The following is a 24,962-nucleotide window of genomic DNA, read 5'->3' as shown; positions in this document are numbered from 1 at the left end:
TTATCTAAAGAAACATTAATCGAATTAAAAAAACAAATCAGATCAAATCTATGCATTATATTGTAAAGTCCACGGCCAAGTCCAATAGATAACAAAAAAGAAAAGCCCAAAAGAAGGAGTCAAATTAGGGCATCTATATGTATAGTTTCAAGTTTCAACAAGTATATATAGACAGCACCCATATCAACTTTTTAAGACAAGCCTCTGTAGTTCGTGTTCCGTCTCATTATTAGTTTTAGGGTTTAGTCATCTCTTTGATTTTGCTTAGTTGTGTTTGTTTTTTGATTTTGAGCTTACGGATTTTTGATAGATGAGCTGTGATGAAAAATATCGTGTGCCAGAGATGATTCACTCATCGCTGACGGTAAAACACAACCCTCTAAGAAGTTCTGAGCTTTTTCCAGATCTTAATTTATTTATTTTTAATCGGATTTTGAATCGATTATAAAACCCTTAATTCAGATTATTTTTAAGGTTTTTTTTTGTTTTAAGGAGTCGAAGTGACGATAGAAATTCACAGGTCTGTCAATCCACTGAATCATGTGATGTAATTGTGTTCTCGACAGGTTCTGATCGACTCCTTTAATCGATCCTTTGATCTTCCTTTCAATTTTGATTTTGTTTTTGGCATCTGAGTAAAGGATGAATCTCATATATTGATGTTATTTGAGACTGAATTACATTGATGTTTTATTCACCTTGGAGAACTGATACTCAGATTCTTTTAGTTTTTTTTTTTATGTTTTGTTTTGTTGATTTCAAGAATTTGGTTTTAATTTTTCTTAAATTTTTTACTGGGCAGATGATGAAATTATGTTTCATGGGTAATTTGCGTCTGATTGTATGTGATGCTAACTTTTATGATTATCTGATGCCCATCAAACAAAATTAAATTTTGTACCGTGATTTTTCTATTAGCTCCAAAGTCAATTTTAATTGAAACCACTTTGTTAAACGATTAGATTTGTTCACAGGGAACTTTCAAAACCACTACTTCCCTTGTCTGCTTGAACTAGGTGCATTGGTTCTCTGATAATTTGAGCTTGTGAGTATTGAACATTGCACTTATGAACTCTAGACGACACTCTGAGATTAATTGAACACACTTGGCTGAAGCAGGATATTCCAATATACAGACCAATTTAATTGTTGATAGACTGGCAAAACTCATAACATAATCTTGGTTGATATTGTAACGTGTGCAAACAGTTTGTAATGTGGTAATACTTTTTGAATTCAGATATTGACAAATCTACAATTCTCCCTGATTTCACCTTCAACACCAGTAAGAACATTTATACTACCCATTTTCAACATGGATTCGACAAAATCAAGGAAGAAGAGATCTTGATCAACTGCATATTCCCAAACCTTCCTATAGATCTCTCCCTCATGATCTTCAGTGACGAGAACGTTATCTGATATCAACAACCCTTTCCCCTCTAACAGATTGATGTAATAATGATTGTCAAAGTAAGCTGGCGTCTTGATATCTAATGGGGACAGTTCGTTGTCCCGGCTTGAATCTTTGCATTGTGACCGTAGGACTCGTCTGAATGTGCTCTGTCTCTTGAACTCATCGTCGTAGAACGTCTGTTCCATGTTTGGTTGAACTATGCGTTGCTTGAAGCTCACGCATCTCGCTTTACCTATTGTATGAGCACCTGAAAGAGCTATGAGATCTTGAATGTTGAGGCCTTGTTGCTTGAAATTGACGATAAGGGTGTCCAGGGAGGAGTTTGGTGCTGGAATAAATTGGTTTGCGCCGGCGAAGCTTGCCTTTAATGAGTCTCTTCTCCCTAGCAAAACTTCCCACCATGGTCCACCTCTCTGTTGATACCAAACAGTGTTTGTGTTTTTAGGAAATTAACCACATAGGTTTCGATTTAATGATACAGAAAGAACCCTAAGGTGCAAGGGGGTGTTACCAGGAAGACTGAGTCACGAGCGGCCATGGTGATGATATCGGAACAGGAGACGGTTAGAGGACAAGCATCTTCGAGGAGGTACTTAATGTAGTCAATTACTTCAAATCCACGCAAAGAGTTCACATTAGGAGTTGCTTGTTTCTCACTCACCATATCTCCATGTGTGTCCAAAAGCACAGACGCATCACAACCCTAAACTCATGATAAATCCAGCAATTTCACATCAAATCGACGCACTAAAACAATCTCACTCCCATACATGCAAATTCAAATAGCATTCAAGAAGTACACTAAAATCAGAGCCTCAAAACTACTTGAAAAAGTTATGATCTCAGAGAGAACAGAACACAAATGAGGGAATAAAGAGAATAGAGAGGGACGATTTCTAACCAAGACGAAGCAATCGTGGAACTGAAGACGAAGAAGAGAAGCCGCCATACGAGGATCTTTGAGAACAGCAACCTCGACGTTATGCTTCACGATTTCCTCTGCTAAAGGGCAACTCTCTTTGTAGAAACCCTTCAGTAATGGTCCTCCAAATTCCCCCAAAGTCGTTGTAGTAATTAGAGAGAGCAGAATTAAAGAAAACCATAGCTTCTTTTGCTTGATCTCCATTGGAAAGTTATGTCATATGTTTCTGTTCATCTCTGTGTGTGTGTGTGCATGTGACTATATGTGTGTGCTTCGTGAATCATTGTTCCTTGTATGTTATCATATGTCGTTATGTGTGTTTTCATGCCCAATATTTACCACAAAGGATGTTACAGTTTTGTCAACGGTAGATACAACCAATAGGGACCTAACTTGCGTTATGAGCTTGAATACGTGATTATAATATAATGGTGGCAGATTGTAATATTTAAAAACAAAAGTTGGACAGAACTGACCGGAACTAGGATTGATATATATAAGATTCATATCCATGATGGTAACCCTTAAGATACTACAATTCTTATGCCCACTTGTTTATATTAATGTAATGGTTATATCTTTAAGGTTACCTAATTTTTGATTCGGATCACGATTTTTATTGGACTAGCTTAGTCGAGATGTCAGATACATTTAAAAATACCAAGTTATTAAGATATGTATATGATGGAAAAAAATCTCAGTGTGTTTGTTAATTAGATCTCTGCTTCATCTTCTTGAACTCTTTATTTTGTGATGTTGGTCATAGTCTCATAGAAAGTATGCCAATTTAGGAAATAAGCATGACAATTGATAGATATTTGAACATACAAGACAGAAAAGAAACCCCTCCTAGTGAGCAGCGTCTTCATCCTCGCAGAACTTGGTGTATTCCTTTGCACCCATCAGAGATTCCAACTCCGCGGGGCTGCTCGGCTTCACTTTGATCATCCAGCCATCTTCGTATGGGCTTGTGTTAATCTACATAGCACACAAACACAATTGCCAAAATCATTGCTTATATGTTTTGTCACATGAGTGGTAACTTATCATAATTTCCTTCAAGACTTTTAAAACCATACCAAGCCTGGTGAGCCCGTGAGATTCTTGTTAACCTCAATGACTTCACCTGAGATGGGTGATAAGATCTCACTTGTGGCCTTCACACTCTCCACTGCTCCAAAGCTTTTCTCTTTGCTCACCGTGCTATTTTCCTCTGGCAGCTCCACAAACACTACTTCACCTAAATGGTCCTGCAACATCAATGTCATCTCTGATGTCTACTCTTCTTCTCAGCTAATAATCTTACATCTATCATCATCTTTATAATTATTCTCCAAAGAGACAAACTCTCTAATCCAGTTCCAATGGGACAGAGTTACTTCGATCTAACACTTAGATAACAAAAACAGGAACCTGAGAGCCTTTGTTACCTGAGCATGGGCAGTGATGCCAATGGTGGCAACAGAGCCTTCATGTTTAACCCACTCGTGTGAATTTGCATACTTCAAACCCTCCAACACTACAAAAAAGAGCACAGATACTCATCAACAGTTTCAAGAAGTGCTATGTAACATATTGTCAAAAAAAGAAAAAGAAAAAAAAAGCTATGTAACACAAACAACAACCACAAATAACAAACACACCTGTGGAGAAGCATCTAGAGATGGAGAAAGCTGGAGAGAGATGAGACTTGGAGACAGAAGTAGAAAGCTTGAGAGCGTTTGCTGTAGAAGAAGCCCACATTCTCAGTGCCATTATTGGTTAGCGTTCTCTCCCTTCTTTATCTTTGCTCTGTGTTTTGTCTTCTCCAAATATAGTGGAGATCTCAAAGATATTCTCTTTCTTTGCTTTATTTGTGCTGTGTGAGTGCTCTATCTTTAATATGTAAGGCAGAAATTGAAGGCCTCATCCTTTGCCTATGGTGTGTATCAAAAGTGTAACCCAAACCTTCTCTTTGACACAGAAGCTCCCGTAATTACTTTTTTGGGTTCCTTTTATTAGCTTTTATAAGGAACAAAGTAACGGTTGGGCAACTGACAAAAATAGCATCATTTTAAGTTTTTCTTCCAAATATAGCACATATTTTCTTATTTTCTAAACTTAGCACACATTTTCTTTTTTAATGTAAAAAATACTAAAAATAATTAATTAAAATATTTCATAAAGATATCCATCTTTCTCGATGGTTCATAAGTTTTCACCGACCAAGTGATCTAATTGGAGATGAAGCAGCTACACCAGAATGAGAGATCGGATTGCGATGACAATGGGGAAGGCTAGAGCTTCAAGAGGAATGGATTGATTTGAAAACTGTAGAGAAAGAAGAGAGTGTGGAAAAATGGGGAAGGAACTTAGGATGAGCGATTACAGTGACGACGATGCACATGATAGGGTTTTGTGCTGGGATTTGGAAATCAACATTTCACTATTCTTGTGAGTTTGACTATGAATGCAATCTTGGTGATGAACATTGGCGATGCCAATTTGAAGCTGTTGTTGCAGGTTTTAGATATCAAAATGATTGGGTAATTGATCAATATTAAAGAGCTTTTATACTTAAATCTGCAATGGGTTTGATTCAGGATTGGTTTTGCAAATCTGAGATTGTAAAGGGGAAAGAAGAAGCTTGGATAGATGACCAACTGTTCATTACATGGGAAGACAACGTTAGTAACTTCCGAGATGCTTCTTAAACTTGTAATAAAGTACATAATTAAATCTTAATTATTCATTGTGTCAAGCTTCAGGTTTACATATATATTTAACTCTTAAATCTTTTGTAATTTGTAGCTTCAACGCTACTTATGAAGTCTTGCTCACATCCAAAACTGCTTTTCAGAAGCCCATCCCTCTAGCTGTGAGTTTAAAATATGATACACCAATAGCTTAGACAGCTCATTAATAGTACGAATATCATTCAAATCCATTAGCACATACAAAACAATACACCACTAGCTTCGCAGTGGTTGTGTTCACAAATATTCATCGGCTTTTTATGAACATAGGTGCTTAGGAAGGACTGCCAAATATTTAGGAAGGATTGAATGATGTTTAGGAAGGACTGAATTATGTTTAGGAAGAATCTTTTACAATTTAGGATGACTTTCATTAAAAAAAAAAAAGTGAGCTATTTATCCTTTATAAGTACATGAACAACACTAAGCATTAGCTCAAACACAATAAACAATCATCAACAATATCTAACCACCATCATAAACAGACCATGTCCGCTTACAAAAGATTGTAAAAACATTAATTCAAATTCAGGAAGGATTCTCAGATATTTGGGAAAGAGTTTTTGAATTTTAGGAAGACATTCATTAACAAAAAGTATATAAAAAAGAGATTTGTGAGTTGATACATTATCCCTTACTAATGGATTAATCTTGTGATACATTAACTACTAATGGAGTAATCTGTGATACATTCGGACAAACGATAAATAAAAAGGTTTAAATACATATTTCTGCAAATCTAGGAAGGATTTCATAATGTTTAGGAAGATGGTGTTGAATCACAATCATCATACTTTCTAGAGCTTAAATCTTGTTCGATTAGAGTATCATAAGAGAAAAAGTCAGCACCATTCCTCACGTGTTGCCTCCTCATCCTCATCTTCACCTAATGAGCTTCTCATCTACTCAAAGCTCTCACCTATAGCTTCTTCTTGCCATAACTACCCTCACCTTCTCCACAAGTACATGAACAACACTCATTTCTCTCTTTTTCCTTCTAACACTGATCTCATCGAGAAGCTCATCCTCTGTGGTGCCACCCACGTCCTCGCTGTCGTTGTTTCTCACGAATGCCTCGGATTTCGTCAGATTCAAAGCATGAATCTAATGTCATCTGGTCTTACTACTCTTGCAATAGCTTCGATTGGTTGGTTACTAAATTCCAAAATCTAAGGTTCGATCTCTCCTTGGAGAAATCCAAATCTCAGCTCTACGCTTACAAATCAGAGCTTGATTTACCAATCTCGCAACTTTTCCAGGTAGCTAAATCAACCATTTCAGTTCTCTATCTCAAGATTGATGTCGGCGGTTGAGACTGGCTCTTAATTTTGATGTGGCGATGAAAGCTTCTAACGTTACAGTTGATGACGACAATGAACTTCACCGAAGAAGAAGAAAATGAGAAAGAAGAAGAAGAAGAAGATCTGAGATCGGAAGCTTCACCGCAAGTTTCGTTGGAAGCTTCACGACAAGTTTCGTCAAAAGCTTCATCGTCAATGACTCAATGGCAAAGAAACTTTAGATATATTAATGTCTCTGTAAAAAATTAGAAAATAAATCAATAATATATTTATTAATGCTATTTTTGGAACTTTAGGTAACTTGTGCTATGTTTGTCTACAAAACTTAGTTTAGTGCTAATGTAGGGAATTTCTCAAAAAATAATGTATCAAAGATACGAAAAATGCTTTTCATCAAAAATATCATCTAAGTTTTGGAGCTCTTAAGTTTTCTGAAACTTTTGGGGTTAAAATAGAAATAATAAATATGTTCGGGCAGATATGCAAAATTGAAAACTCAAGTCGCCCTCTCCGTCCGTCATCAGAGAAGGAGCAGAGCAAGTGAGAAAACAAAGTCTGTTTTCCAATCCCCAATTCGAAACCCTAATCCTCAATCTCTCGTTGATTGTCTGTGAAGTTAGAAGGTATTATAGTAAAAATTGCACACAATACGTGGTGGTGGAATAGTGAATTCAATTGAAGAGATGATGAGCTCTGATTCAACCAACAATGGCACAGTCGAGATCACGTACAAAACAATCGGCCCAGCTCGGCCGTCTCAAATCCGAGTGGCGTCTCAAAGTATGGACTTTTCTTCTTCTTTATCTCTCTAGGTGTTTTGTGTGTACGAAGAGGATTGATCCTGGAGCTGATTTTAGGTTGGTGATTTGAGAAATGCAATTGCGGAAAAGGGTAAATTTCCAGTGGAAAATTTGAGGATGATTCTTCGTGGAAAGGCACTGCAAGACGAAGAAGATGGAGATGATTTATACGTTAAACTCAAGGACAAAGGTAACACAGATTCTGCTGAGAATGTTATAAGCATTATCTGTGTTTCTTGAATAGATCTTAGATTATGCATAAGTTTTTGTTTCTTGTTGTGTAGATTCCTTGATCGTTGCTGTAATACCAAAGCAACCAGCTGGAGCTGAGACCTTTGAGGATGATGATGATGATGATTTGGTGAGCTTTTTTATGTTTGATCTGATGTTTTAACTCTGGTTTCTTGTTTCTGACGTTCTTAACTTTCTTTTGGTTATTTTGGCATTGCAGAAGTTTAAGCTCCCACCATCAGCAAACCGGTGGAAGAGGAAGCTTTATTACTTTCTGCGTAACAAGTTAAAGCTTCCAGGTGACTTCATTAATCTTTCACACGCATCGTCTTCAATTTCCAAGAACGTACTAAACTCATTGATCTGTGTTGTGTGATGATTGTAGATATCATTCTTATGGGACTTTTCTCTTTAAGTCTGAAGATGTGGGTTATTATCACCTTATGGTTTATCTTGGCGCCTATTGCCCATCGGTGGAAACTTGGCCCTATATTTGTAAGTCATCTCTATCTTCAATGTCTGGATTCCTGAAAATGTCTTAGGTTTTTCACAATGCCATTGGATATGTGTTCATGAGACATCTTGTTATCATTTAACTTGATCTCCCTAACAAGTCGTTTCTGCTTTACTTCCTTTGATTGGTTTTGTCTTTATTACGGTTTCAGTTACTAGGGACTGGCTTTTCAATCATCTTGCTCAATCTTGGTAAACGACAGCCTGGTGATGTTAGGTATGTACATTTCTTTATACGAAACTCTACCCTCCGTTGATCTGACTGACATAGCAACTCATTCGATTAGGACTGTGGTTTTTAATGACTCTGGTTGATGTTTGTTGCAATATTAGATGTCAAATTCATAACATAAAGAAGAGGAAACTCTTGCTTATTTGAGGAAATATATACACTAAACGTTAACATCCTTGGTCACGTGGAGAATGTGGGAAAAAAAGTCTGGAAGCATAAGATTCTGCTAGTATTCTTATTAGCTGGCAAGTGGAATCCTCATGAGTTTCGAGCTGTGAAAAATCTTCACTTTTGATTGTTAGAACTGAATAAGTTCGGTCTTTTTTCATGCTTTCTTTTGCAGTGCATATTCCATATTCAACGAGGACTTTAGAGAGCTTCCGGGTACGTACAATGCAGATCGTATAGATCGGGACATACGAGCAGGCCAGATATGATCAAAACCATTGCTTGGTAAGATTCACACTAACAGACAAAAAAAAAAACTTATATCCAATGCGCAAACCAAAAGATCAGTTTTTTGTCCTGTCCGATTGAGACACAACACAGAGCATGACAGTACTTGAGACCAAAATTCCTATTGATGTACATGATCTAATCTTTTTGGTTCCATGATCAATGGTCCGTGTTGTACTCGAATATTGAGATTCCATTAATGTATAAAATAAAATTAAAAGTGTGAAATTATAAGTTTTGTCCTACTATTTATTATCATGTGTGTGAAAATGAGTTCTAGGTAAACTTAGGTCCCACCAAAACTTGATTGAGCCTTAGGTGTGAAAAAAATTCAGTAACCAAATCTGCTTTCCTAGTGGTTAAGTGGGTGGCTGACGCTTTATTACCTTTGACAATAAATTCAAGAAAAAAAATAAAACTAATTCAAAAGTTTATGAACTATGAAGTATGGAATGAAGATTAATATTAAAATAAAAAATTTGAAAAATGAATGTATTCCCTTTAACTAACATTAGTAGACACCTTCTAAACGCGGCTTCTGATTTAAATTTTCAAATCACTTTTGCTTTTTAAAGATTTGGTGAAGAAAAAAAATACATATTCCTTTCGTGGGAAATTGTAGTATTTAAAACTGCATTTTCCTTAATTATTATGTCTTTCAGAAAGGGGTTTCTTGGTTATGACTTATGACTTATGGATTGTGATTTGTGAGTGGTAGTTGGAGAGTGGCTTTGCCAATTCTTGACGGCACGTAAACGTTTTAAGGAAATGTCAAACTTCTCGGTTATCTACAAGATTGTGTCTATATATGTATATGTTTATTAAAATGTGAGTTTTTTTGGGTATAATTTAGAAAAAACAGAAGGGAAAGTATGAATATATCTGATGATAAATTTTTAGTATCTCATCAGAAGATAAACAAAAATTTCAACAAATTTACATGGAATTATGTACATGTCTATCTAAAAGAGTGTAGGACAACATCAGCAAACAAATGAGCAAACACTTTTTAAATTAGACACTCAAGTATGGATAAGTTTGAATATATGTAACCTAAATCGAAACAAAAGCCTGAAATCTCTTACTTGATGAACAAAAAAAAACAAAAGTATTAAAGTAATAGACAAAAATAAATAAAATACTATAGTAGTAATAAGATTAAGGCAAAAGGGGAGGGGACAAGACAAGAAGTCTTAGCGGGAAAGGGGACCTACGAGGTAGGTCCCACTTGTCAAAACATCGTTGACTATTTTTTTAATTTGATCTTCATCATCCCCTCCGTGGACCCATCCTACGTTCCCTAATCCTTAATTAAGTCACCATTATTACGACTTCATCTAAGTTTAAAAAGCAGAGATTGCGTTAAGAGTTAGGGAATCAATAGTTTGAACTTGTTTTCTTTCCATAATCATATGCTTTGATTGATAAATATTACTATACCGCTTTAAAAGTTACGATTTAGGATTTAAAGTTTAACACCACTTTAACAATTTACTAATCATATAATAATATCAAAAGCGTTAATCATTGACATTATTTCTATTTTTCCGTGCTGCTTCGATTGTAAATCCAATCAAAATGATAAGTGTTAACAGATTGATCTAAACAATATGGTTTATAACTAAACACGATGAAAAATGAGATCACTCTTCTAATAAGATTGGAAAAAAAAAAAAAAAAAAAACTAGTCGATCTGTTATTGACTCGATCATCAAAACTAGATCACTCCTAACTCAAAACAGTTTGTCTCAAATCACGTATGTAAAATGAAATGTTTGATATAGTGGAAATCACAATTTTCAATTTGAATGTAGATATGGAGAGATTTTTCTTCTGACTCTTTCTGTAACTCCGACCAAAAACAGCACTAAGATTATTTTTAAGCTGAACGATGTTGGTTACCTTTCGGAAGGTGTTGAAACTTGCAAGTATAATTAGTAGCAATATTGCGTGGACGTAAGAGAACCATAGGATTGTGAAACTGGTTGGATCTCTTTGTCATCATAGAAGAGAAACAACATAGTTTCGGTCCAAAATGCTCTATTGGCTTGTATCTATTTGTTAAACCCAAGCAAAAGTTTTGAGATGAAGTATGTTAGACGTGATATTTGTAGTGATTTTAAAGATTTGATAAGTCCAGTAGAGAATATTTTTTACTCTTTTCCATTGTGTTTCTTAAATGGTTACAACAATATGTGATATCGGCGGCCTAACTATGTTTAAAAATCTCTCAAATTGAAAAAGGTATGTGAATAATAAAAAAAATTGTTATAGTTTGGAAGGGAATTTATAAATGGCTAAATTGCTGTGCTATATTCAACTTAAGAGAGACTAACGACGGTAAGATTGATATGTTTCTTTGTTCCAGTTCAACAGTGTAAATTTAATTTTTACATTGAGATATGCTATTCAGAAAAAAACAAAGTGGGATGAAAATACTTAATGATTTTTAGTTGTGGTATTTTGCGTGCTAATCTTAGATAAATGACAAAGCTTAGGATTCTATATGTCCACATACCAAGATTTTACGTTATCGTCGATAACAAAAACCAGATTAGTATATGCTATCCTTAATGCCAAAATAAAAATTTCATTTTTAAGTTATATCAGCGAAGATAACTGTCAAAGGGGTTTGCCAAGAATAGTAAAATACAACTTCTACAATTTTATTAGCTGTAAAGTGTCGTTGGGTTGTGAATTGGGATACTCTCTTAATCTTTCTTTCTTTGATTAATTTTTTTTTAAAAGAATTAAAGAAACATAGTTTTTTATTAACGTATCATATTTTTAAGCGTAATTTTTATTAATAGCAAAAAAATTATTCACGTAAAACCAAAATTTAGACTAAAACAACAATATATAACGTATTTGGAATTTTGGACTGACACAAAAATTGAATTACATTTAATAATTAGACTATTTTTTTTTCATTTTGTTTTTTCTTTTTGGTAACGTAAATCTTATTAACAAGTCATGTCTTCAACGTGATATGTAAATAATAATAGCGAGATACAACCAAATTTTGTATGAAAACAATAATAAGTAACATATGCGGACTGAAACAATAAGTAACGTTTGCGGACTTGTCTTCTTTCACTTTTTTCCTTCTTTTTCTCAAAAAAACGTAATTTTATTAATATGTCACGTCTTCAACGTGATCTGTTGTTAATAATGATAATAAGATATACAACGATAATATTTAACAACATAAAAACAAAACAAAAATTGGATGCCAAACAACAATATATAACTTATGCAGACTGACACGAAAAATGTGTTTTCGTAGGCGTTACGTTTGAATTTTAACGTTCAAAATTAGTAACATTAATTTGATTAAGCTAATGATATTTTGGTGGAGCTAAGCGTATTTTTTAAGTAGATTAATTTAGTGGAAATAAATTTAATTGACTGAAAATATGGAATATGTTAGAGAAAATATGTTACAAAATTTTGACAAAATATATTATAGTATGAGTTATTATTATAAAAGAAAAAGGTGAGTATACTAAATCATACTGAAGAATTTTACATCTAAAATTAAAATCTTGATAAGTTAATACTATATTATTTGAAATTTTCATGTTGTGAATATGATATGTTTAATAATATTATTAGACGAAATCTCTCTGTGTTTTAGAAGAATTCCGGGTGTATTTTGCAGTTTGTAAGAATCTTAATAGTGTTCTGGTGGATGAAAGAAAACAAAAAAAAAATCTGAAGGGCATAGATGTAAATTGAAGAGTGTCGCAGAGCCCAATGAGCGCGAACAAAGCAAATGAGAAAAAAAGCTTTTCTTAATACAAGAATCCTTTAAACCCGAGCCTCGATTTTCCCATTTTGACCCTTACTTCCTTCCCCCTTTTCTTTTTCTTTCTCTCTATGACCCAAACCAAAAAAAAAAGTGATGAATATATATGTTTTCGAAAGGAGATTCTTTACTTGAGATTAATTTTTAGTTCAATTAATCATTAAAGAAACTGTATTATATAGATCCAAGTAATTATTAGTTCAGAACACTTTATTAACACGACGCCTCGTGGAGTAAAAAAGTTAATAACGTGAACACATCACATCGAGTTATTCTAATTATAGCAAGGTTTGATTACAAAAAGTCAAAATATAGTTTCTAATCTCTAATTATGTATGTTTCCTCGCAATGTAACAAAATAAGTCTAGAGAAGTAACTGTGGTTATTGGTAAGAATGCGTTTTGTATTTCTTACTAATTATATTTGATGAATGAACAACTTGATTTGTTTTTTCTATTATTTATTTATCCGGTAACACTTTCATAAATGAATTGGTTTAAGTTTACAAAAAGGGGTTTAAGAGAAGAATAAAACACAAGGGTGAATTGGTAATTAAGAGAGAATGTTGGTGGTATTTACGTAAATAAAGCCCAAGAAAAAGCGGAAAAAAAAGTGAAAAAAAAAAAAGAAAGAAAAGAGTCGAAATGTGTCTTGTGCTGCTAATTCAAAAAAACCACTAAAGTCGTCGTCGTCTCAGCTTAAAAAAAGAAAACATATTTAAATCCCAAAAGAAAACGACAAAAAAGGTCTCTACTACTTCATTCTTCTTCCTTCCTTCCTTCTTCACACTCTTTTTCAATTTTAAGTATTTCTCTCTATTCCTTCAAATTCAAAAATCAAAAAAAAAAAAAAAAAAAAAGTGTTTGGAAATTCAAATGTGATGGGAAGTGGATTCTCATCCGTCTTCTTGCCTTGCTTTAACAACCAAGGAGGTCACCGTAACCGTCGTCGTCCTCACTCATCCGCGGCGAATCATCCTACTACTCATTCCGATCCGATTGACTCTCTCTGTGAGCCTTCTTCCTTGGATGAGACTTTAGGCCATTCTTACTGTTACGTCCCTTCTTCTTCTAATCGTTTCGTTTCTCCTTTTCCTTCCGATCGATTCGTTTCTCCTTCCGGTTCTTTCCGGTTATCTCCTTCCCATGAACCCGGTCGGATCCGTGGTTCCGGATCCTCCTCCGAGCACCTTCACACCGGTTTTAGAGCGATTTCTGGCGCTTCCGTTAGTGCCAACACCTCCAATTCCAAAACTGTCCTCCAGCTTGAAGATATTTACGACGATGCCACTGAGAGCAGTTTCGGCGGCGGCGTTAGGTGCAGTGGTGTTGTGAATGCCAATGGCTTCGAAGGAACGTCGTCGTTTAGCGCTCTTCCGCTTCAGCCCGGTCCGGATCGGTCGGGTCTCTTCATGTCGGGTCCGATCGAGAGAGGAGCCACTTCAGGTCCGCTGGAACCCCCCGCCGCCGGTGAGATTTCGAGATCTAATTCCGCCGGCGTGCATTTCTCGGCTCCGCTCGGTGGTGCATACCCGAAGAAGAGACGGAAGAAGAAGAAGAAGAGCCTCTCGTGGCATCCTATTTTCGGCGGGGAGAGGAAGCAACGGCCGTGGGTTCTTCCGGTGTCCAATTTCGTCGTCGGCGCTAAGAAAGAGAACGTTGTGAGACCCGACGTCGGAGCTATGGTGGCGTCTGCCGGAGAGAATGATTTGCAGTGGGCATTGGGTAAAGCAGGAGAGGACAGAGTGCAGTTAGCTGTTTTTGAGAAGCAAGGATGGCTCTTCGCTGGGATCTACGACGGTTTCAACGGACCTGACGCTCCTGAGTTTTTGATGGCTAATCTCTACCGAGCTGTTCACGGTGAGTTACAAGGTTTGTTCTGGGAATTGGAGGAAGAAGATGATACTAATCCAACAACAATACCAGATTCCTCAGATGAGAGTAGGTTAGCTAGTGGTGGCACTCTAGAATTAGAGCAACGAGGTAAAGTAGAGGAAATAGCAAGTTCGAGCTGTCCAGCAACGTCTTCATCAGAGGTTGTAGAAGTCAAGGAGAGGAAACGGCTATGGGAGCTTCTTGCGGAGGCTCAAGCAGAAGATGCGTTAGATCTTTCAGGTTCTGATAGGTTTGCGTTCTCGGTGGACGATGCTGTCAGTGGAGGAAATGGTGTGTCTGTGGGAAGTAAGAGATGGCTGCTTTTGTCAAAACTGAAGCAGGGATTGTCTAAACAGGGAATCTCTGGGAGGAAGTTGTTCCCATGGAAGTCTGGTGTGGAGGTAGATAACGTTGGTTTGGAAGAACGCGTTGATAAGAGAAGGAAGAGACGAAAGGCGGGTACCGTGGATCATGAGTTGGTTCTAAAGGCAATGTCAAATGGTCTTGAAGCCACGGAGCAAGCATTCCTGGAAATGACTGATAAGGTTCTCGAAACCAATCCTGAGCTTGCATTGATGGGTTCGTGCTTACTGGTTGCGCTGATGAGAGATGATGATGTGTATATAATGAACATAGGGGATAGTAGGGCTCTTGTTGCACAATATCAGGTAGAAGAAACGGGAAGAGTAGAAGAGAGACGCAATGATTTAGAGAAAGAAGATGAAAAGAGTGAGCCTTCCGTTGTGAATGGTAGCGATAGTACAGTGAACAACGAAGCTGCTTCGCAGCAAACAAAACTGGTTGCCCTGCAGCTAACAACAGATCACAGCACGAGCATCGAGGATGTAAGTCTGACCTTTCGAAATATCTTAATCGTTTCCTATCTAGAAATATACAGTCTAATTGATGTCCTCTTGACCATATTGTTGTTTCTGTATAAGTCATATTATCTGCATTTGTAGGATACTTTGAGGTTCCATTTGCTAATGTTGCTTAATGTTCTTGTTACTTGATAATTTCGATTGATGAACTCAGGAAGTAACAAGAATAAAAAACGAGCACCCCGATGACAACCATTGCATAGTGAATGACAGAGTGAAAGGACGGCTTAAGGTGACCAGAGCGTTTGGAGCAGGGTTCTTAAAGCAGGTTATGCAAAATCTCTTCAGTTTAGAATTCAAGAGTTTTCTTTATCATTCCGTAATTCTCACAAAGAAAGTGAATTTGCAGCCTAAACTGAACGATGCTTTACTGGAAATGTTTCGAAATGAGTACATTGGTACGGATCCGTACATATCATGCACACCTTCCCTTCGTCACTACCGGCTAGCAGAGAATGATCAGTTTATGGTTCTGTCATCTGATGGATTGTACCAATACCTGAGCAATGAGGAAGTTGTTTCTCTTGCCATGGAGAAGTTTCCAGATGGAGATCCTGCTCAACATGTTATACAGGAACTTCTAGTCCGTGCAGCCAAGAAAGCTGGTAAAAAAAACTTCGTTACTTTTTTTCTCTCTTTGGTATAATCTTTTAAGGTTTTTGGAGGAGGATTAACATTTTTGGGGGTATATGATAATGTTCAAAAACAGGAATGGATTTTCATGAGCTTCTCGATATCCCGCAAGGAGATAGAAGAAAGTATCACGACGACTGCACTGTACTAGTGATAGCACTTGGAGGAAGTAGGATCTGGAAGTCATCAGGAAAGTACCTTTGAGACCATCAACCACAATTTGAAGGCAACAGATAAAAAAAAAAAAGACTATCCTTATAGATTAGCCTCTTTTGACATTAATGCAGCAGCAGAAGATCAAAAGGGTGCCTAGTTTTCTTGCTTTTTGTTTCCTTCTCATGTTTCTTAGAAATTTTGGGTCAGTTTAGGGTGGGGTTTTTTTTTTTCCTTTGTTGAACAGGGTAGGGGATTGGAATAGAGGTGAAAACCAAAAAAAGAACAAAAAAAAAAATTGGATATGTAATTTGGGGGGGGGGGGGGGGGGGTGGGGACAAAAGGGTAATACATAGAACATTTTCCTCCTGGGAAAGAAATATATAAGAAAAAAAAAAAATCTTATAAATATTCTTTACTTTTCTATTTTTTCATGGACAATTTTTGGGTTCACCCCAATTCTTATTCAACACCTCTTAGTTAAGGAAACAAATTATTGATTAAAGAAATGAATTCTGTATATCAATTAATTTTATAATTATTAATTCTATACATTATATTATAGTTTTAAATTATAACATCTAAACTCAAATCACTTTTTTTATAAACCCAAATTAAAATACAATTTTCTAATTGTAAAATCTAAACTCTAACCACTATTTTATAAACCCAAACCGACATATAATTTTGTTTAATTGTAAAATCTAAACCCTAACCACTCTTTTGTAAACCCAAACCGACATATAATTTTGTTTAATTGTAAAATCTAAATCCTAAACTCTAACCACTCTTTTGTAAACCCAAACCGACATATAATTTCATTTAATTGTAAAATCTAAAGCCTAACTCTAACTACTCTTTTGTAAACCCAAACCGACACATAATTGTGTTTAATTGTAAAAACTAAACCTTAACCACTTTTTTGTAAACCCAAACCGACATATGATTTCGTTTAATTGTAAAATCTAAACTCTAATCATTGTTTTATAAACCTAAACCAACATAGTTTTCTTAATAAAAAATCTACAGAATTGGTTTTCTTAACTTGTTTTGTCTTTTTATTTTAATTTTGATTTATTTTAACTTGTTTTGTCTTTTTATTTTAATTTTGATTTATTTTATAAATATGATATGTGACATGAAATGGCAACTTGTTATGTTTTGATTGGTTAATAAGGAAACGGTGAATGATAAGGAAATGGTGAATGATAGTGGTTTACCCTAGGGATGAACCCAAAATTTTTTCTTTTTTCATTTCAAGTTGAACCTTTGCTCCACAAAAATTCGTGATTTTGCACTTAAAAATTGTGATCGTTGTTCCATCTTGTTATACATCTTTGGCTTAAAATTTGTGATGGTATATTTTATATTCTTTTCAACGTTTAATATATGATTTTATAATTTTAAAAAGATCCCATTAGTTCTCTTACATATCTGTTGTTGAATGTAATCAACCTTTTTGTGAGATACTAATGACAACGTTATTACAGTTAGAAAATACAAAATGTTGTATGGATTGGAGACCGCCTACACCACAGCTGGGCCACTGGTTTTGGGCATTTTCTTGGATGCAGCTGCAAAAAGAAACATAGGCAGTGAGATGATGATTTGGTGTTAGAGATCGACTCTTTATCCGTAGAAAAAATGAAAGTCTTAGACCAAAGAGAAAGTAGAGAAATAATATACCATCTTCAACATCCTTGAGCTGGTAATAATGTGGAGCTATCTCAATCAACCACTCGGGTTTTAACTCTGTTACCTGCAATTCCAGAGTGAAAGAATAAGCCCGAAGAATGAAAAACAGAAGAAGTATCAACCTAAACCTATTGAAATTAAAAACCCTCCAAAATGTGGTCTAGAAAGAAAAGAAGAGAATGTTTTTACCTGTCGCATGTATTCCTTAGAGGTAAGAACTAGTTGATGATATACAACCCATCTCGGCAATACCTAACGATATTATCGAAGAAGATTCATTTCATCAGTATCCAGCATTTTAAAATTTATCGACTTTTACTTTATATTCTTTAGTAAGTGAGAATTTAAACTGAACCTGAGATAAACCAGAGGCTGGATGTATGTGCACGGTTTGGGGATGCTTCACTGTTCGGTATGATCCATTCTTCTGTAGCTTGGCAGTGTGTGGAAAGAAACCTGAGCATAAGTATACAGCTTCTTTAGAAACAGCTAATATAGCTTTTGATGAATTAGAGATTAAAGATAGTTACCAGCTACGATGGATTTTCTTATTGAATCCAACTCGTTCGAGTTTGAGCTAACTTCTATTTCAACTCTCTCAAGAAGACCCTCCAATTGATCACGAATATCTCTGGCTCTTTTCATACTCCGAACCTATACACATAGGATTCAAAACCAATGTTACATATAAAAACGAGATAATTAGAACATAGGATGATGAAAAATAGTATAAATATACTTATGTACCTGAATATAGTTCTCGTAGCACCATTGTGTTGAGTAGTTTGTTTCCTTCCACGAATTGTAAATCTTTCACAAAACAAAAAAGATTTCAATAAACAGTGAGATTGCAAAGAAACAAAGACTGGTGGGGAGAAATTTACAGACCTTGAGCAAAGCAATGTGATCACCGACATTTCCAACGTGAAAATTCATCATTGCATTGTAAGCATGAACCTGCTTGTCCTTGGGACGGTAAAAGATAGAAGGTCCGATGGACAACATAGCAGCAATTGATATGATCTCATCGGAGCATTTGTATTTGTCAGAAACAACAATCATCTTCGACAACATTGGATCAAGGGGAAATTCTGCCATCCGCCTACCAGCTTTAGTCAATTCACCGAGCTGATTGAGAGCACCTAGAGCAAAGAGAAGCTCTAACGACTTTATAAGCGCTTCAGAAGGTGGAGGGTCCATGAAGTCAAAGTTCAGCAGATTATGAATTCCAAGACTCTTCAAAGAAAGCACCACACTAGCGAGATTAGTCCTCTGAATTTCAGGTATGGTATTGTCCTCCAAGTCATGGTAGTAATTATACGCAGTGTATAAGCGGTAACACTTCCCTGCACTTGTTCTTCCAGCTCGGCCAGCTCGCTGAGTCGCTGAAGCCTTAGAGATAGGCGTTACAAGCAAAGATTCCATCCCTGTTCTAGGGTTATAGGATTTCATCTTGCTAAAGCCTGGATCAACGACATACTTTATACCATCGATGGTCAATGATGTTTCAGCAATATTTGTCGCTAGCACCACTTTTCGTGCCCCTTCAGGAGTTGGTTCAAATATTTTTGCTTGGAGTTCGCTTGGAAGGTTAGCATAAATTGGGCATATAATGAGTTCGCGGATCTTTGTACCCAAACCTCTAATCTTGTTCTTCAAGTTCTCTTCTACGGCCTCAATTTCCTCTTGACCTGGGAGGAAGACCAAAACATCCCCAAGTGGCTCCTTCACATGTATTGTAAGCACAGTAGCTATTGCTGCGTCCATGTAATCAGCTTCAGGTGCAGTAGTAAAGCAAATGTCAACTGGATACCTTCGTCCTGGGAAACTGAAGATAGGGGCTTGGTCAAAGAAATCAGAAAACTTCTCTGCGTCCATGGTTGCACTGGATATCAATAACTTCATATCAGGTCGAGCCCGTGCTATATCCTGCCATAAGAAGAGAGATCAGTAACATATCCAAAGATGTAACTTTAACTGAGTGAAGTAAAAAGATTGGTATCTACTTGCCTTAACTAATCCAAATAGTATGTCGGTGTGCAAAGTTCTTTCATGCGCCTCATCCACGATGATAACACTGAAAGGATCAGCTAATAGTAAGTAAAGAATATTTCACATGCCCCATGCTAAAACAAATTGGCAAGGAAAGTTAATTACCTGTAACTGCCCAGATCTGGTTCACCAAGCAACTCACGCAAAAGCATTCCATCAGTCATATACTTCAGAATTGTTTTCTCAGACGTACAATCCTCAAATCGAATGGAATAGCCAACCTGTGACAAGCACCACCAAAGATTTAGTTTCTTGCAGTGTCTAGTCCGAAATTGTGTAACAAACAATTGCCAAAGGAAAAATGTTAAGATAAACAAAAAGAAAATGTACCTCATGTCCAAGTTTGACACCCATCTCTTGAGCAACACGAGCAGACACACTCATAGCCGCAACTCTTTGAGGCTGCGTACAACCAACCTGCCGTGTGACAAAAAATAATTAGGCTGCTTAAAAGTAAATCGTGTGCCTAATGTCTGTCTTTCTTGTTTCTATACTTTCAAAATTCTGGCCACAAACAAAGGCAGTCCTCGTGAAACTCTAATAAGCTAGCTTCTGAAAAGCAGAAAACTTAAATAGCTAGACTTGCTTGTGGCAACTTGGACATGCTAAAGCTCATCTAAAGAACAAATAACACAGAAATTTAATGATGACACTTAAATTCCTCTTTTTTGCTTTAAAGGCTAATAATTCATTTGATTGTGTGCTTTAGGTCAAGTGTACCTTTCCATGCTTTGTGTAACCAGCTTCGTGAAGATATTGGGGTATCTGTGTGGTCTTGCCAGAACCCGTTTCTCCCACAATGATAAGAACCTGATCAATTAAAAATGAGGAAAAAGGGTAAGAATCATACATGTAAAAGAAGAAATTGTTATCCAAATAAAAGAAAAACTGTATGCACAATTTCATAATGAAAAACACATCAATAATAAGATATGCTAGGCTTTTCTCATAAATTTCTTCTTTGTTAATTCTATGTCATACACTCAAATGCTACGTCATGATGATATTTGCTAGAGAAAGCTTCTCTAGTATTTGATGAAATGATTTTGTCATTAGGGATCATTTTAAAATTTAAGAGTAAGAATCAATAACAACAAAAAAACAAGTGAAAAAGGAAGAATCACCTGATGATCTTTCACAGCATTAAGAAGTTGTTCACGATATGAATAAATTGGCAGATTTTTTCTCTCCTCCTGATTCATTAACGAATAACATATAAACAAGTCAGAAAATCTTTTAACTCCTGAAAAGGAAAACTTCAAACAGGGTAAGTGGATAAAAGAGGTGCACCCGAAGCATATCAAAAGCCGATTTCCCAGTAGACTCTTGAGATGGTTTAGCAGGCATTGCGTCTTCATACTGTAATGAAAAAACGAGTAGTACTAGTCAGCTAAAAATCACTGCATAAAAGGACATACTACAGACCTAATAGGTGTCATAGTCAATACATTATCACCAGCCAACACAGATGCTTTTATGAAGTCTATTTGGTCTTCAAATACAAACCTGCAAAAATAATTATATATTCTTGGTCAAAGTGATAGCAAGGATAATTAGTCAAACGTAAAATTCGAAATTAAGATAAGATAAGACTATGACAAAAAAGTAACAAATCTTACTCGTAATTGTCTGAGACCTGCTTATTCTTAGCACCAAATTTTAATGTTGCATTTCCTGCATGACAATATCATTTAGTAAAACAGAGCATACATTTAAAACAAGACTGGTCGATAATAAAAGCGCTAAAACAGAAAATTACCAATCTGATGGTCCTCCCAAGCTTCTTGCTCTGCAAAGGGGTTCATTTTCTCCGTGGAACCCGTGTCCCTAATCAAATAAGAATATAGAGCATCCATAAGACATTCACAACACGAAATCGAGCGATGTTTAAAGTGTAAGCAAAGTAGAATGTTATGGATTCCAAGTCATGCATCCTTTCTCACCTGTAACGTTGTACAGAAACAGCAAATCTCTTCTCCTGGTCAACACTTCCATCTTGATCATATGCATCCGGCATTCTATACTGAACTCCAAAGAGGTTGAAAAAAGAGAAGTACAAATAATTCAGAAGAAAGAAAAACTAAAACCATTAAGACACTTCTTTTTACGGTCAAAACTTAAGTAAGGTCCAGTAAGATGCAATTACCTCTCCTACATTATCTTCTTCTTGTGTCCTTTTCTTTATGAGCTCGTAGATTGCTTTCTTGTATCTGTCAAGGTATCAGATTAACCAATGCTCAATTATATTAGCCAGTAACTAAGAAATCCTAGCAAATCTGAATAATACCATAGAGTTTTCAGATTATTACAAAAAAATTCCCAAAAGTAAGCCACTACTGTGACTTTTTATAATCACCAAAGCAACCAAGCTGCACCTTGGTACAAAAGATGTCATGATTACCTAAAATCCTGAATTTCTGCTTCAGTGAGCTTTTCATCTCCAAAAAGGTATGATTCATCTTCCAGATAATCCCTGTGAAGAAAAGAGGAGAAAGGAGAAGTCAATTCAGGATCAACAGTAAAATAGGTACAGAAATTCCAAAGTAAAAAAAAAAGAACTCTTAAAAGTACTTAAGCTCTTCCAGTTTCCTCAGTTCCCTTTTCTTCAAATATTCTTGCCGTGAGAAATTCCTGAATCAAAACCAACAAAACATAACCAATAACAATGAATGAGTATAAAGTCATTAAAGAAATAATTTTCAAACAATAGGACGACTGTTAATGATTGTTTATGAGGAGGCAGTTGACGACGTGAATAGTTCTTAACTGGAAATCAACTTGGCAACTTTACATAGTATGATATTCAACCCATAAGTACCTTACATTTTCAATCATGACCTGTTACTGTATTTCAATATGGATGCATTTGTTTATGTCTCTCTCAAAAAGAAATTATCACAGACCATAGATGCAGGGAAGAAACTATTAGCTAGAGAAACTCCAGAAGTACCTTATGGGTTGTGTATCACCCTTCTCTACAGCACTATCTCTTCGAGCAACCTCTTCTGTTTTGGAATATAAGAATTTCTGAATAAGTCCGTAGAAACAAAATTTTGGTTTTACCCATAATTTAACACGAAGATGCTTATACGTGTTCATGCATGAACTAAAATAGGCCGTACCTTGCTCTTTCTTTGACATTTTTGGCTCTGTTAGCTGTTCATTAAAGAAAATAAAGAGACAGGTTAGTAACAAAAGATCAGATACCAAATAATAACAAACCGATAAATGAACCCTTACATACTTTTCTTTGACTAGCAAAAGCATCTAAGCAAACAAGATTGAATCGCATATTAAATTGAAAATTTGGCAGTTCTGTTTTCTAACTTAAACCAAGATAAAGAAGATCTATACTAGTTATTCTTGTATATTTTTTCCGCAAAACAACGCAGCTGGTTGGCTAAAAAAGGATGTCAAGATGAGAAAAGATAGCTTGTTTCTTCTGAGGTATGCAAATAACACAAAGAATTACTAAAAACAAGGGATCTTTTCGGTGCACATAACAGAGAAGACACACCTTTCTTGTCCGTGCAGTATCACGTTCTCTTAGGTGCTGCTCTAGTTCTTCTCTCTCCCTTTGGTCACGTAATCTTTCCTCTTCAGACTGTGGCAAATGTACACGATTGAAGCAGATTGTCAGCATATCATTTATGAAAGCAGGCATTGTCCACACATAACTACACACTACCAAATAAGATATATTTTCCCAACAGTTCAAAACATAGCTGAAATGCAAGCACCCTAAGAATAGCCAACTGCCAAATATACCTCAGTGCCATCATCCTCGCCTTCGGACACCTTTCGCCTAACATTCCTTTTGTCCTCTCTAATAATAACCACCTGCATTGTTGTTAAGTCAGAAAGGGTATCACATTATTAGAAGAGCTATGGTGCTATATCTTACCATAAAGGAAAAAAGGAAGTCTGTCATTGAATAGAAAACAATTTGCCTCATCATCGTCGTAGTCTTCCGAATCCTCAATTTTCTTCCTGAACCTCTTTTGTCCTTTATTTGACTTTCCTGTTTCCAAAGCAGATTGATTCTCTGCATTGCCTTCATCTTCATCATGATCAGCCTCTAAAAGGGAAAAAGTTTTCTGCTTCTTCAACAGCTGCGCTGCCTCTGCTTCTTGTTGCTGGTAGAGCTGAAAGAAATCAAATCAAATTATAACTCTATATATGTCATACATTACATTCTTTTCCCACTCAAAAAAAAAGAGCATAGAGGAACTCACATTCACACCAGCGGTTTTCCGGGGAACTCTGGCATAAATTTCTTCTGCAAAAGCACGGGTATCACCAGACAAAAAAAACCCGTAATCCAACAACTCACTCACGATTTCATCTGGTGATTCTGATTTTTTAGCTGCAAAAAAAAAAAAGAAAATCCCACTTTGTCAGATAAAAATCAAAATAACCAAAAGTTCTTCATTTAGCTTTAATGTTCCAAAACGAAATTTACCCTTGGCAATTAGATACTTGACAACAGCAGTTTCTGAGTAGCCTAGCAGAACCATCAACTTATCCGAAACCCAGGTGTTCAAATCCTTGCTCCCCATTCTCACTGCACTGCAATAACAAACAAACACCACGGAATCAACACAGATTTCGATGATCAGAAGAGCCAAATTTGTCAAAATCACTTGTTCACAGAGAAGTAGAGTTAGTGAGTATACACATAAACCACTCCGACTAAAAAGGGGAAAATCCTAGGAATCGAAAACCAAGCGAAGGCAGCAAGTAGGAGAGACAAATAATTTAAGAATGATCGAACAAGGTAGAAACCCTAAAAGATTAGGGTTAAAACCTAAGGAGATCTAGGTTTTCTGAAAACTCGCAGAGACGGAGAAGGAAGGAAGGTGATGGTAGGGTTATAAGGCTTACCAAAGGAAGCCGAGTAAAAGGAATCGTACGGCGGATTGTATCGAAGAGTATTCACCGGCGGCGACTCAAGTCTCTTCTCCGAAGACAAACGGATTCTGCGTCGAATGTGTTTTTTTTTTCCGTTTTAATGTACCAACGTCTATTTATACGTGACTCTGAAGCCTTTTTTTTTTTTTTAATATCGAACATTTGAATTTCCATAATTTTAATTGGTGTACCGGTCTAAACCGGTCTGGTTAAGGTTATTGAAAATATCTAGTGATTTCTTTCCAAAATTCTTCTAGACAAACTTGGTATTGTTGTGATAACAAATGAAACTTGATTGATAAGCTCAAGCGCCTTAACTTATTTTAGGTTCACAGGTAAGGAAAAAAA

The 24,962-nt window shown here is 36.0% G+C and overlaps 5 protein-coding genes and 4 non-coding genes across 14 annotated transcripts; 6 read left to right on the top strand and 3 right to left on the bottom strand.

Moving 5' to 3' along the window:
• The first annotated feature begins 312 nt into the window (after positions 1 to 312).
• On the top strand, positions 313 to 397 carry LOC147942912 (small nucleolar RNA U61). Its single transcript, XR_015560492.1, has one exon. It is a non-coding gene; the product is annotated as a small nucleolar RNA U61 (small nucleolar RNA).
• Positions 398 to 495: 98 nt separating this feature from the next.
• LOC147942911 (small nucleolar RNA snoR14) lies at positions 496 to 577 on the top strand. The gene has a single exon (XR_015560623.1). It is a non-coding gene; the product is annotated as a small nucleolar RNA snoR14 (small nucleolar RNA).
• Positions 578 to 630: 53 nt separating this feature from the next.
• LOC147942910 (small nucleolar RNA Z101) lies at positions 631 to 719 on the top strand. The gene has a single exon (XR_015560615.1). It is a non-coding gene; the product is annotated as a small nucleolar RNA Z101 (small nucleolar RNA).
• A 74-nt stretch (positions 720 to 793) lies between these two features.
• LOC147942909 (small nucleolar RNA Z101) lies at positions 794 to 880 on the top strand. The gene has a single exon (XR_015560616.1). It is a non-coding gene; the product is annotated as a small nucleolar RNA Z101 (small nucleolar RNA).
• Positions 881 to 1,209: 329 nt separating this feature from the next.
• LOC104792294 (peroxidase 20-like) lies at positions 1,210 to 2,671 on the bottom strand. The gene is made up of 3 exons (XM_010518414.2): positions 2,319 to 2,671; positions 1,929 to 2,120; positions 1,210 to 1,830 (listed from the first exon to the last, which is right to left on the bottom strand). The coding sequence occupies exons 1-3, from the start codon at positions 2,541 to 2,543 to the stop codon at positions 1,237 to 1,239; spliced, it is 1,011 nt and encodes a 336-aa protein (XP_010516716.1). The 5' UTR covers positions 2,544 to 2,671; the 3' UTR covers positions 1,210 to 1,236.
• A 373-nt stretch (positions 2,672 to 3,044) lies between these two features.
• Positions 3,045 to 4,545, bottom strand: LOC104792293 (glycine cleavage system H protein 1, mitochondrial). Its single transcript, XM_010518413.3, has 4 exons — positions 3,983 to 4,545; positions 3,770 to 3,858; positions 3,419 to 3,589; positions 3,045 to 3,317 (listed from the first exon to the last, which is right to left on the bottom strand). The coding sequence occupies exons 1-4, from the start codon at positions 4,092 to 4,094 to the stop codon at positions 3,189 to 3,191; spliced, it is 501 nt and encodes a 166-aa protein (XP_010516715.1). The 5' UTR covers positions 4,095 to 4,545; the 3' UTR covers positions 3,045 to 3,188.
• Positions 4,486 to 8,835, top strand: LOC104792292 (uncharacterized). Of its 4 annotated transcripts, XM_087454473.1 has the most exons (9): positions 4,531 to 4,772; positions 4,922 to 5,036; positions 5,130 to 7,155; positions 7,233 to 7,365; positions 7,460 to 7,536; positions 7,627 to 7,705; positions 7,792 to 7,901; positions 8,072 to 8,136; positions 8,495 to 8,835. In XM_087454473.1, the coding sequence occupies exons 3-9, from the start codon at positions 7,084 to 7,086 to the stop codon at positions 8,586 to 8,588; spliced, it is 630 nt and encodes a 209-aa protein (XP_087310599.1). In that variant the 5' UTR covers positions 4,531 to 4,772; positions 4,922 to 5,036; positions 5,130 to 7,083; the 3' UTR covers positions 8,589 to 8,835. The 4 variants fall into 4 exon arrangements, 3 of the variants coding, with proteins under 3 accessions (XP_087310598.1, XP_087310599.1, XP_087310600.1); XM_087454472.1 differs by having other exon boundaries at positions 4,486 to 5,044; XR_015559780.1 differs by lacking the exons at positions 4,531 to 4,772; positions 4,922 to 5,036 and adding an exon at positions 8,253 to 8,396 and having other exon boundaries at positions 6,334 to 7,155.
• Positions 8,836 to 13,031: 4,196 nt separating this feature from the next.
• On the top strand, positions 13,032 to 16,365 carry LOC104792291 (protein phosphatase 2C 29). The gene is made up of 4 exons (XM_087454471.1): positions 13,032 to 15,134; positions 15,325 to 15,438; positions 15,520 to 15,775; positions 15,880 to 16,365. The coding sequence occupies exons 1-4, from the start codon at positions 13,296 to 13,298 to the stop codon at positions 16,005 to 16,007; spliced, it is 2,337 nt and encodes a 778-aa protein (XP_087310597.1). The 5' UTR covers positions 13,032 to 13,295; the 3' UTR covers positions 16,008 to 16,365.
• A 953-nt stretch (positions 16,366 to 17,318) lies between these two features.
• Positions 17,319 to 24,708, bottom strand: LOC104792290 (putative pre-mRNA-splicing factor ATP-dependent RNA helicase DEAH6). Of its 3 annotated transcripts, none has more exons than XM_019246923.2 (28): positions 24,588 to 24,708; positions 24,166 to 24,272; positions 23,939 to 24,069; positions 23,608 to 23,848; positions 23,472 to 23,543; positions 23,221 to 23,307; positions 22,826 to 22,859; positions 22,654 to 22,708; positions 22,275 to 22,334; positions 22,105 to 22,176; positions 21,850 to 21,913; positions 21,647 to 21,726; positions 21,463 to 21,530; positions 21,323 to 21,377; positions 21,152 to 21,209; positions 20,994 to 21,062; positions 20,828 to 20,896; positions 20,424 to 20,513; positions 20,034 to 20,120; positions 19,809 to 19,924; positions 19,662 to 19,728; positions 18,540 to 19,580; positions 18,399 to 18,461; positions 18,182 to 18,305; positions 18,007 to 18,107; positions 17,841 to 17,903; positions 17,643 to 17,715; positions 17,319 to 17,530 (listed from the first exon to the last, which is right to left on the bottom strand). In XM_019246923.2, the coding sequence occupies exons 4-28, from the start codon at positions 23,770 to 23,772 to the stop codon at positions 17,484 to 17,486; spliced, it is 2,880 nt and encodes a 959-aa protein (XP_019102468.2). In that variant the 5' UTR covers positions 23,773 to 23,848; positions 23,939 to 24,069; positions 24,166 to 24,272; positions 24,588 to 24,708; the 3' UTR covers positions 17,319 to 17,483. The 3 variants fall into 3 exon arrangements, with proteins under 3 accessions (XP_019102468.2, XP_010516709.1, XP_087310593.1); XM_010518407.3 differs by having other exon boundaries at positions 23,654 to 23,848; positions 24,588 to 24,703; XM_087454467.1 differs by lacking the exon at positions 21,152 to 21,209 and having other exon boundaries at positions 24,588 to 24,700.
• Positions 24,709 to 24,962: the final 254 nt, after the last annotated feature.

This window comes from Camelina sativa, chromosome 6 (assembly GCF_030686135.1).
Source record: "Camelina sativa cultivar CO46 ecotype springtype chromosome 6, ASM3068613v1".
Classification (NCBI taxonomy): domain Eukaryota; kingdom Viridiplantae; phylum Streptophyta; class Magnoliopsida; order Brassicales; family Brassicaceae; genus Camelina; species Camelina sativa.
Note: the sequence above shows the minus strand (reverse complement) of the source record. Positions and strands in the feature narration are given on the sequence as shown.

Excerpts from the sequence above, each read along its gene's own strand:
- LOC104792294 (XM_010518414.2), bottom strand. The coding sequence starts at position 2,543 with ATGGAGATCAAGCAAAAGAAGCTATGGTTTTCTTTAATTCTGCTCTCT. Across the intron at positions 2,121-2,318 it reads TCCACGATTGCTTCGTCTTG|GGTTGTGATGCGTCTGTGCT; the intron begins GTTAGAAATCGT and ends TCATGAGTTTAG. Across the intron at positions 1,831-1,928 it reads CTCGTGACTCAGTCTTCCTG|AGAGGTGGACCATGGTGGGA; the intron begins GTAACACCCCCT and ends TGGTATCAACAG.
- LOC104792293 (XM_010518413.3), bottom strand. The coding sequence starts at position 4,094 with ATGGCACTGAGAATGTGGGCTTCTTCTACAGCAAACGCTCTCAAGCTT. Across the intron at positions 3,590-3,769 it reads GCATCACTGCCCATGCTCAG|GACCATTTAGGTGAAGTAGT; the intron begins GTAACAAAGGCT and ends TTGATGTTGCAG. Across the intron at positions 3,318-3,418 it reads TCACGGGCTCACCAGGCTTG|ATTAACACAAGCCCATACGA; the intron begins GTATGGTTTTAA and ends TGTGCTATGTAG.
- LOC104792292 (XM_087454474.1), top strand. The coding sequence starts at position 7,059 with ATGATGAGCTCTGATTCAACCAACAATGGCACAGTCGAGATCACGTAC. Across the intron at positions 7,366-7,459 it reads CGTTAAACTCAAGGACAAAG|ATTCCTTGATCGTTGCTGTA; the intron begins GTAACACAGATT and ends CTTGTTGTGTAG. Across the intron at positions 8,137-8,494 it reads CGACAGCCTGGTGATGTTAG|TGCATATTCCATATTCAACG; the intron begins GTATGTACATTT and ends TTTCTTTTGCAG.
- LOC104792291 (XM_087454471.1), top strand. The coding sequence starts at position 13,296 with ATGGGAAGTGGATTCTCATCCGTCTTCTTGCCTTGCTTTAACAACCAA. Across the intron at positions 15,135-15,324 it reads ACAGCACGAGCATCGAGGAT|GAAGTAACAAGAATAAAAAA; the intron begins GTAAGTCTGACC and ends TGATGAACTCAG. Across the intron at positions 15,439-15,519 it reads GAGCAGGGTTCTTAAAGCAG|CCTAAACTGAACGATGCTTT; the intron begins GTTATGCAAAAT and ends GTGAATTTGCAG.
- LOC104792290 (XM_010518407.3), bottom strand. The coding sequence starts at position 24,262 with ATGGGGAGCAAGGATTTGAACACCTGGGTTTCGGATAAGTTGATGGTT. Across the intron at positions 21,063-21,151 it reads CTGTGTTGGCTGGTGATAAT|TATGAAGACGCAATGCCTGC; the intron begins GTATTGACTATG and ends TTTTCATTACAG. Across the intron at positions 17,904-18,006 it reads CAGCCTCTGGTTTATCTCAG|GTATTGCCGAGATGGGTTGT; the intron begins GTTCAGTTTAAA and ends TAATATCGTTAG.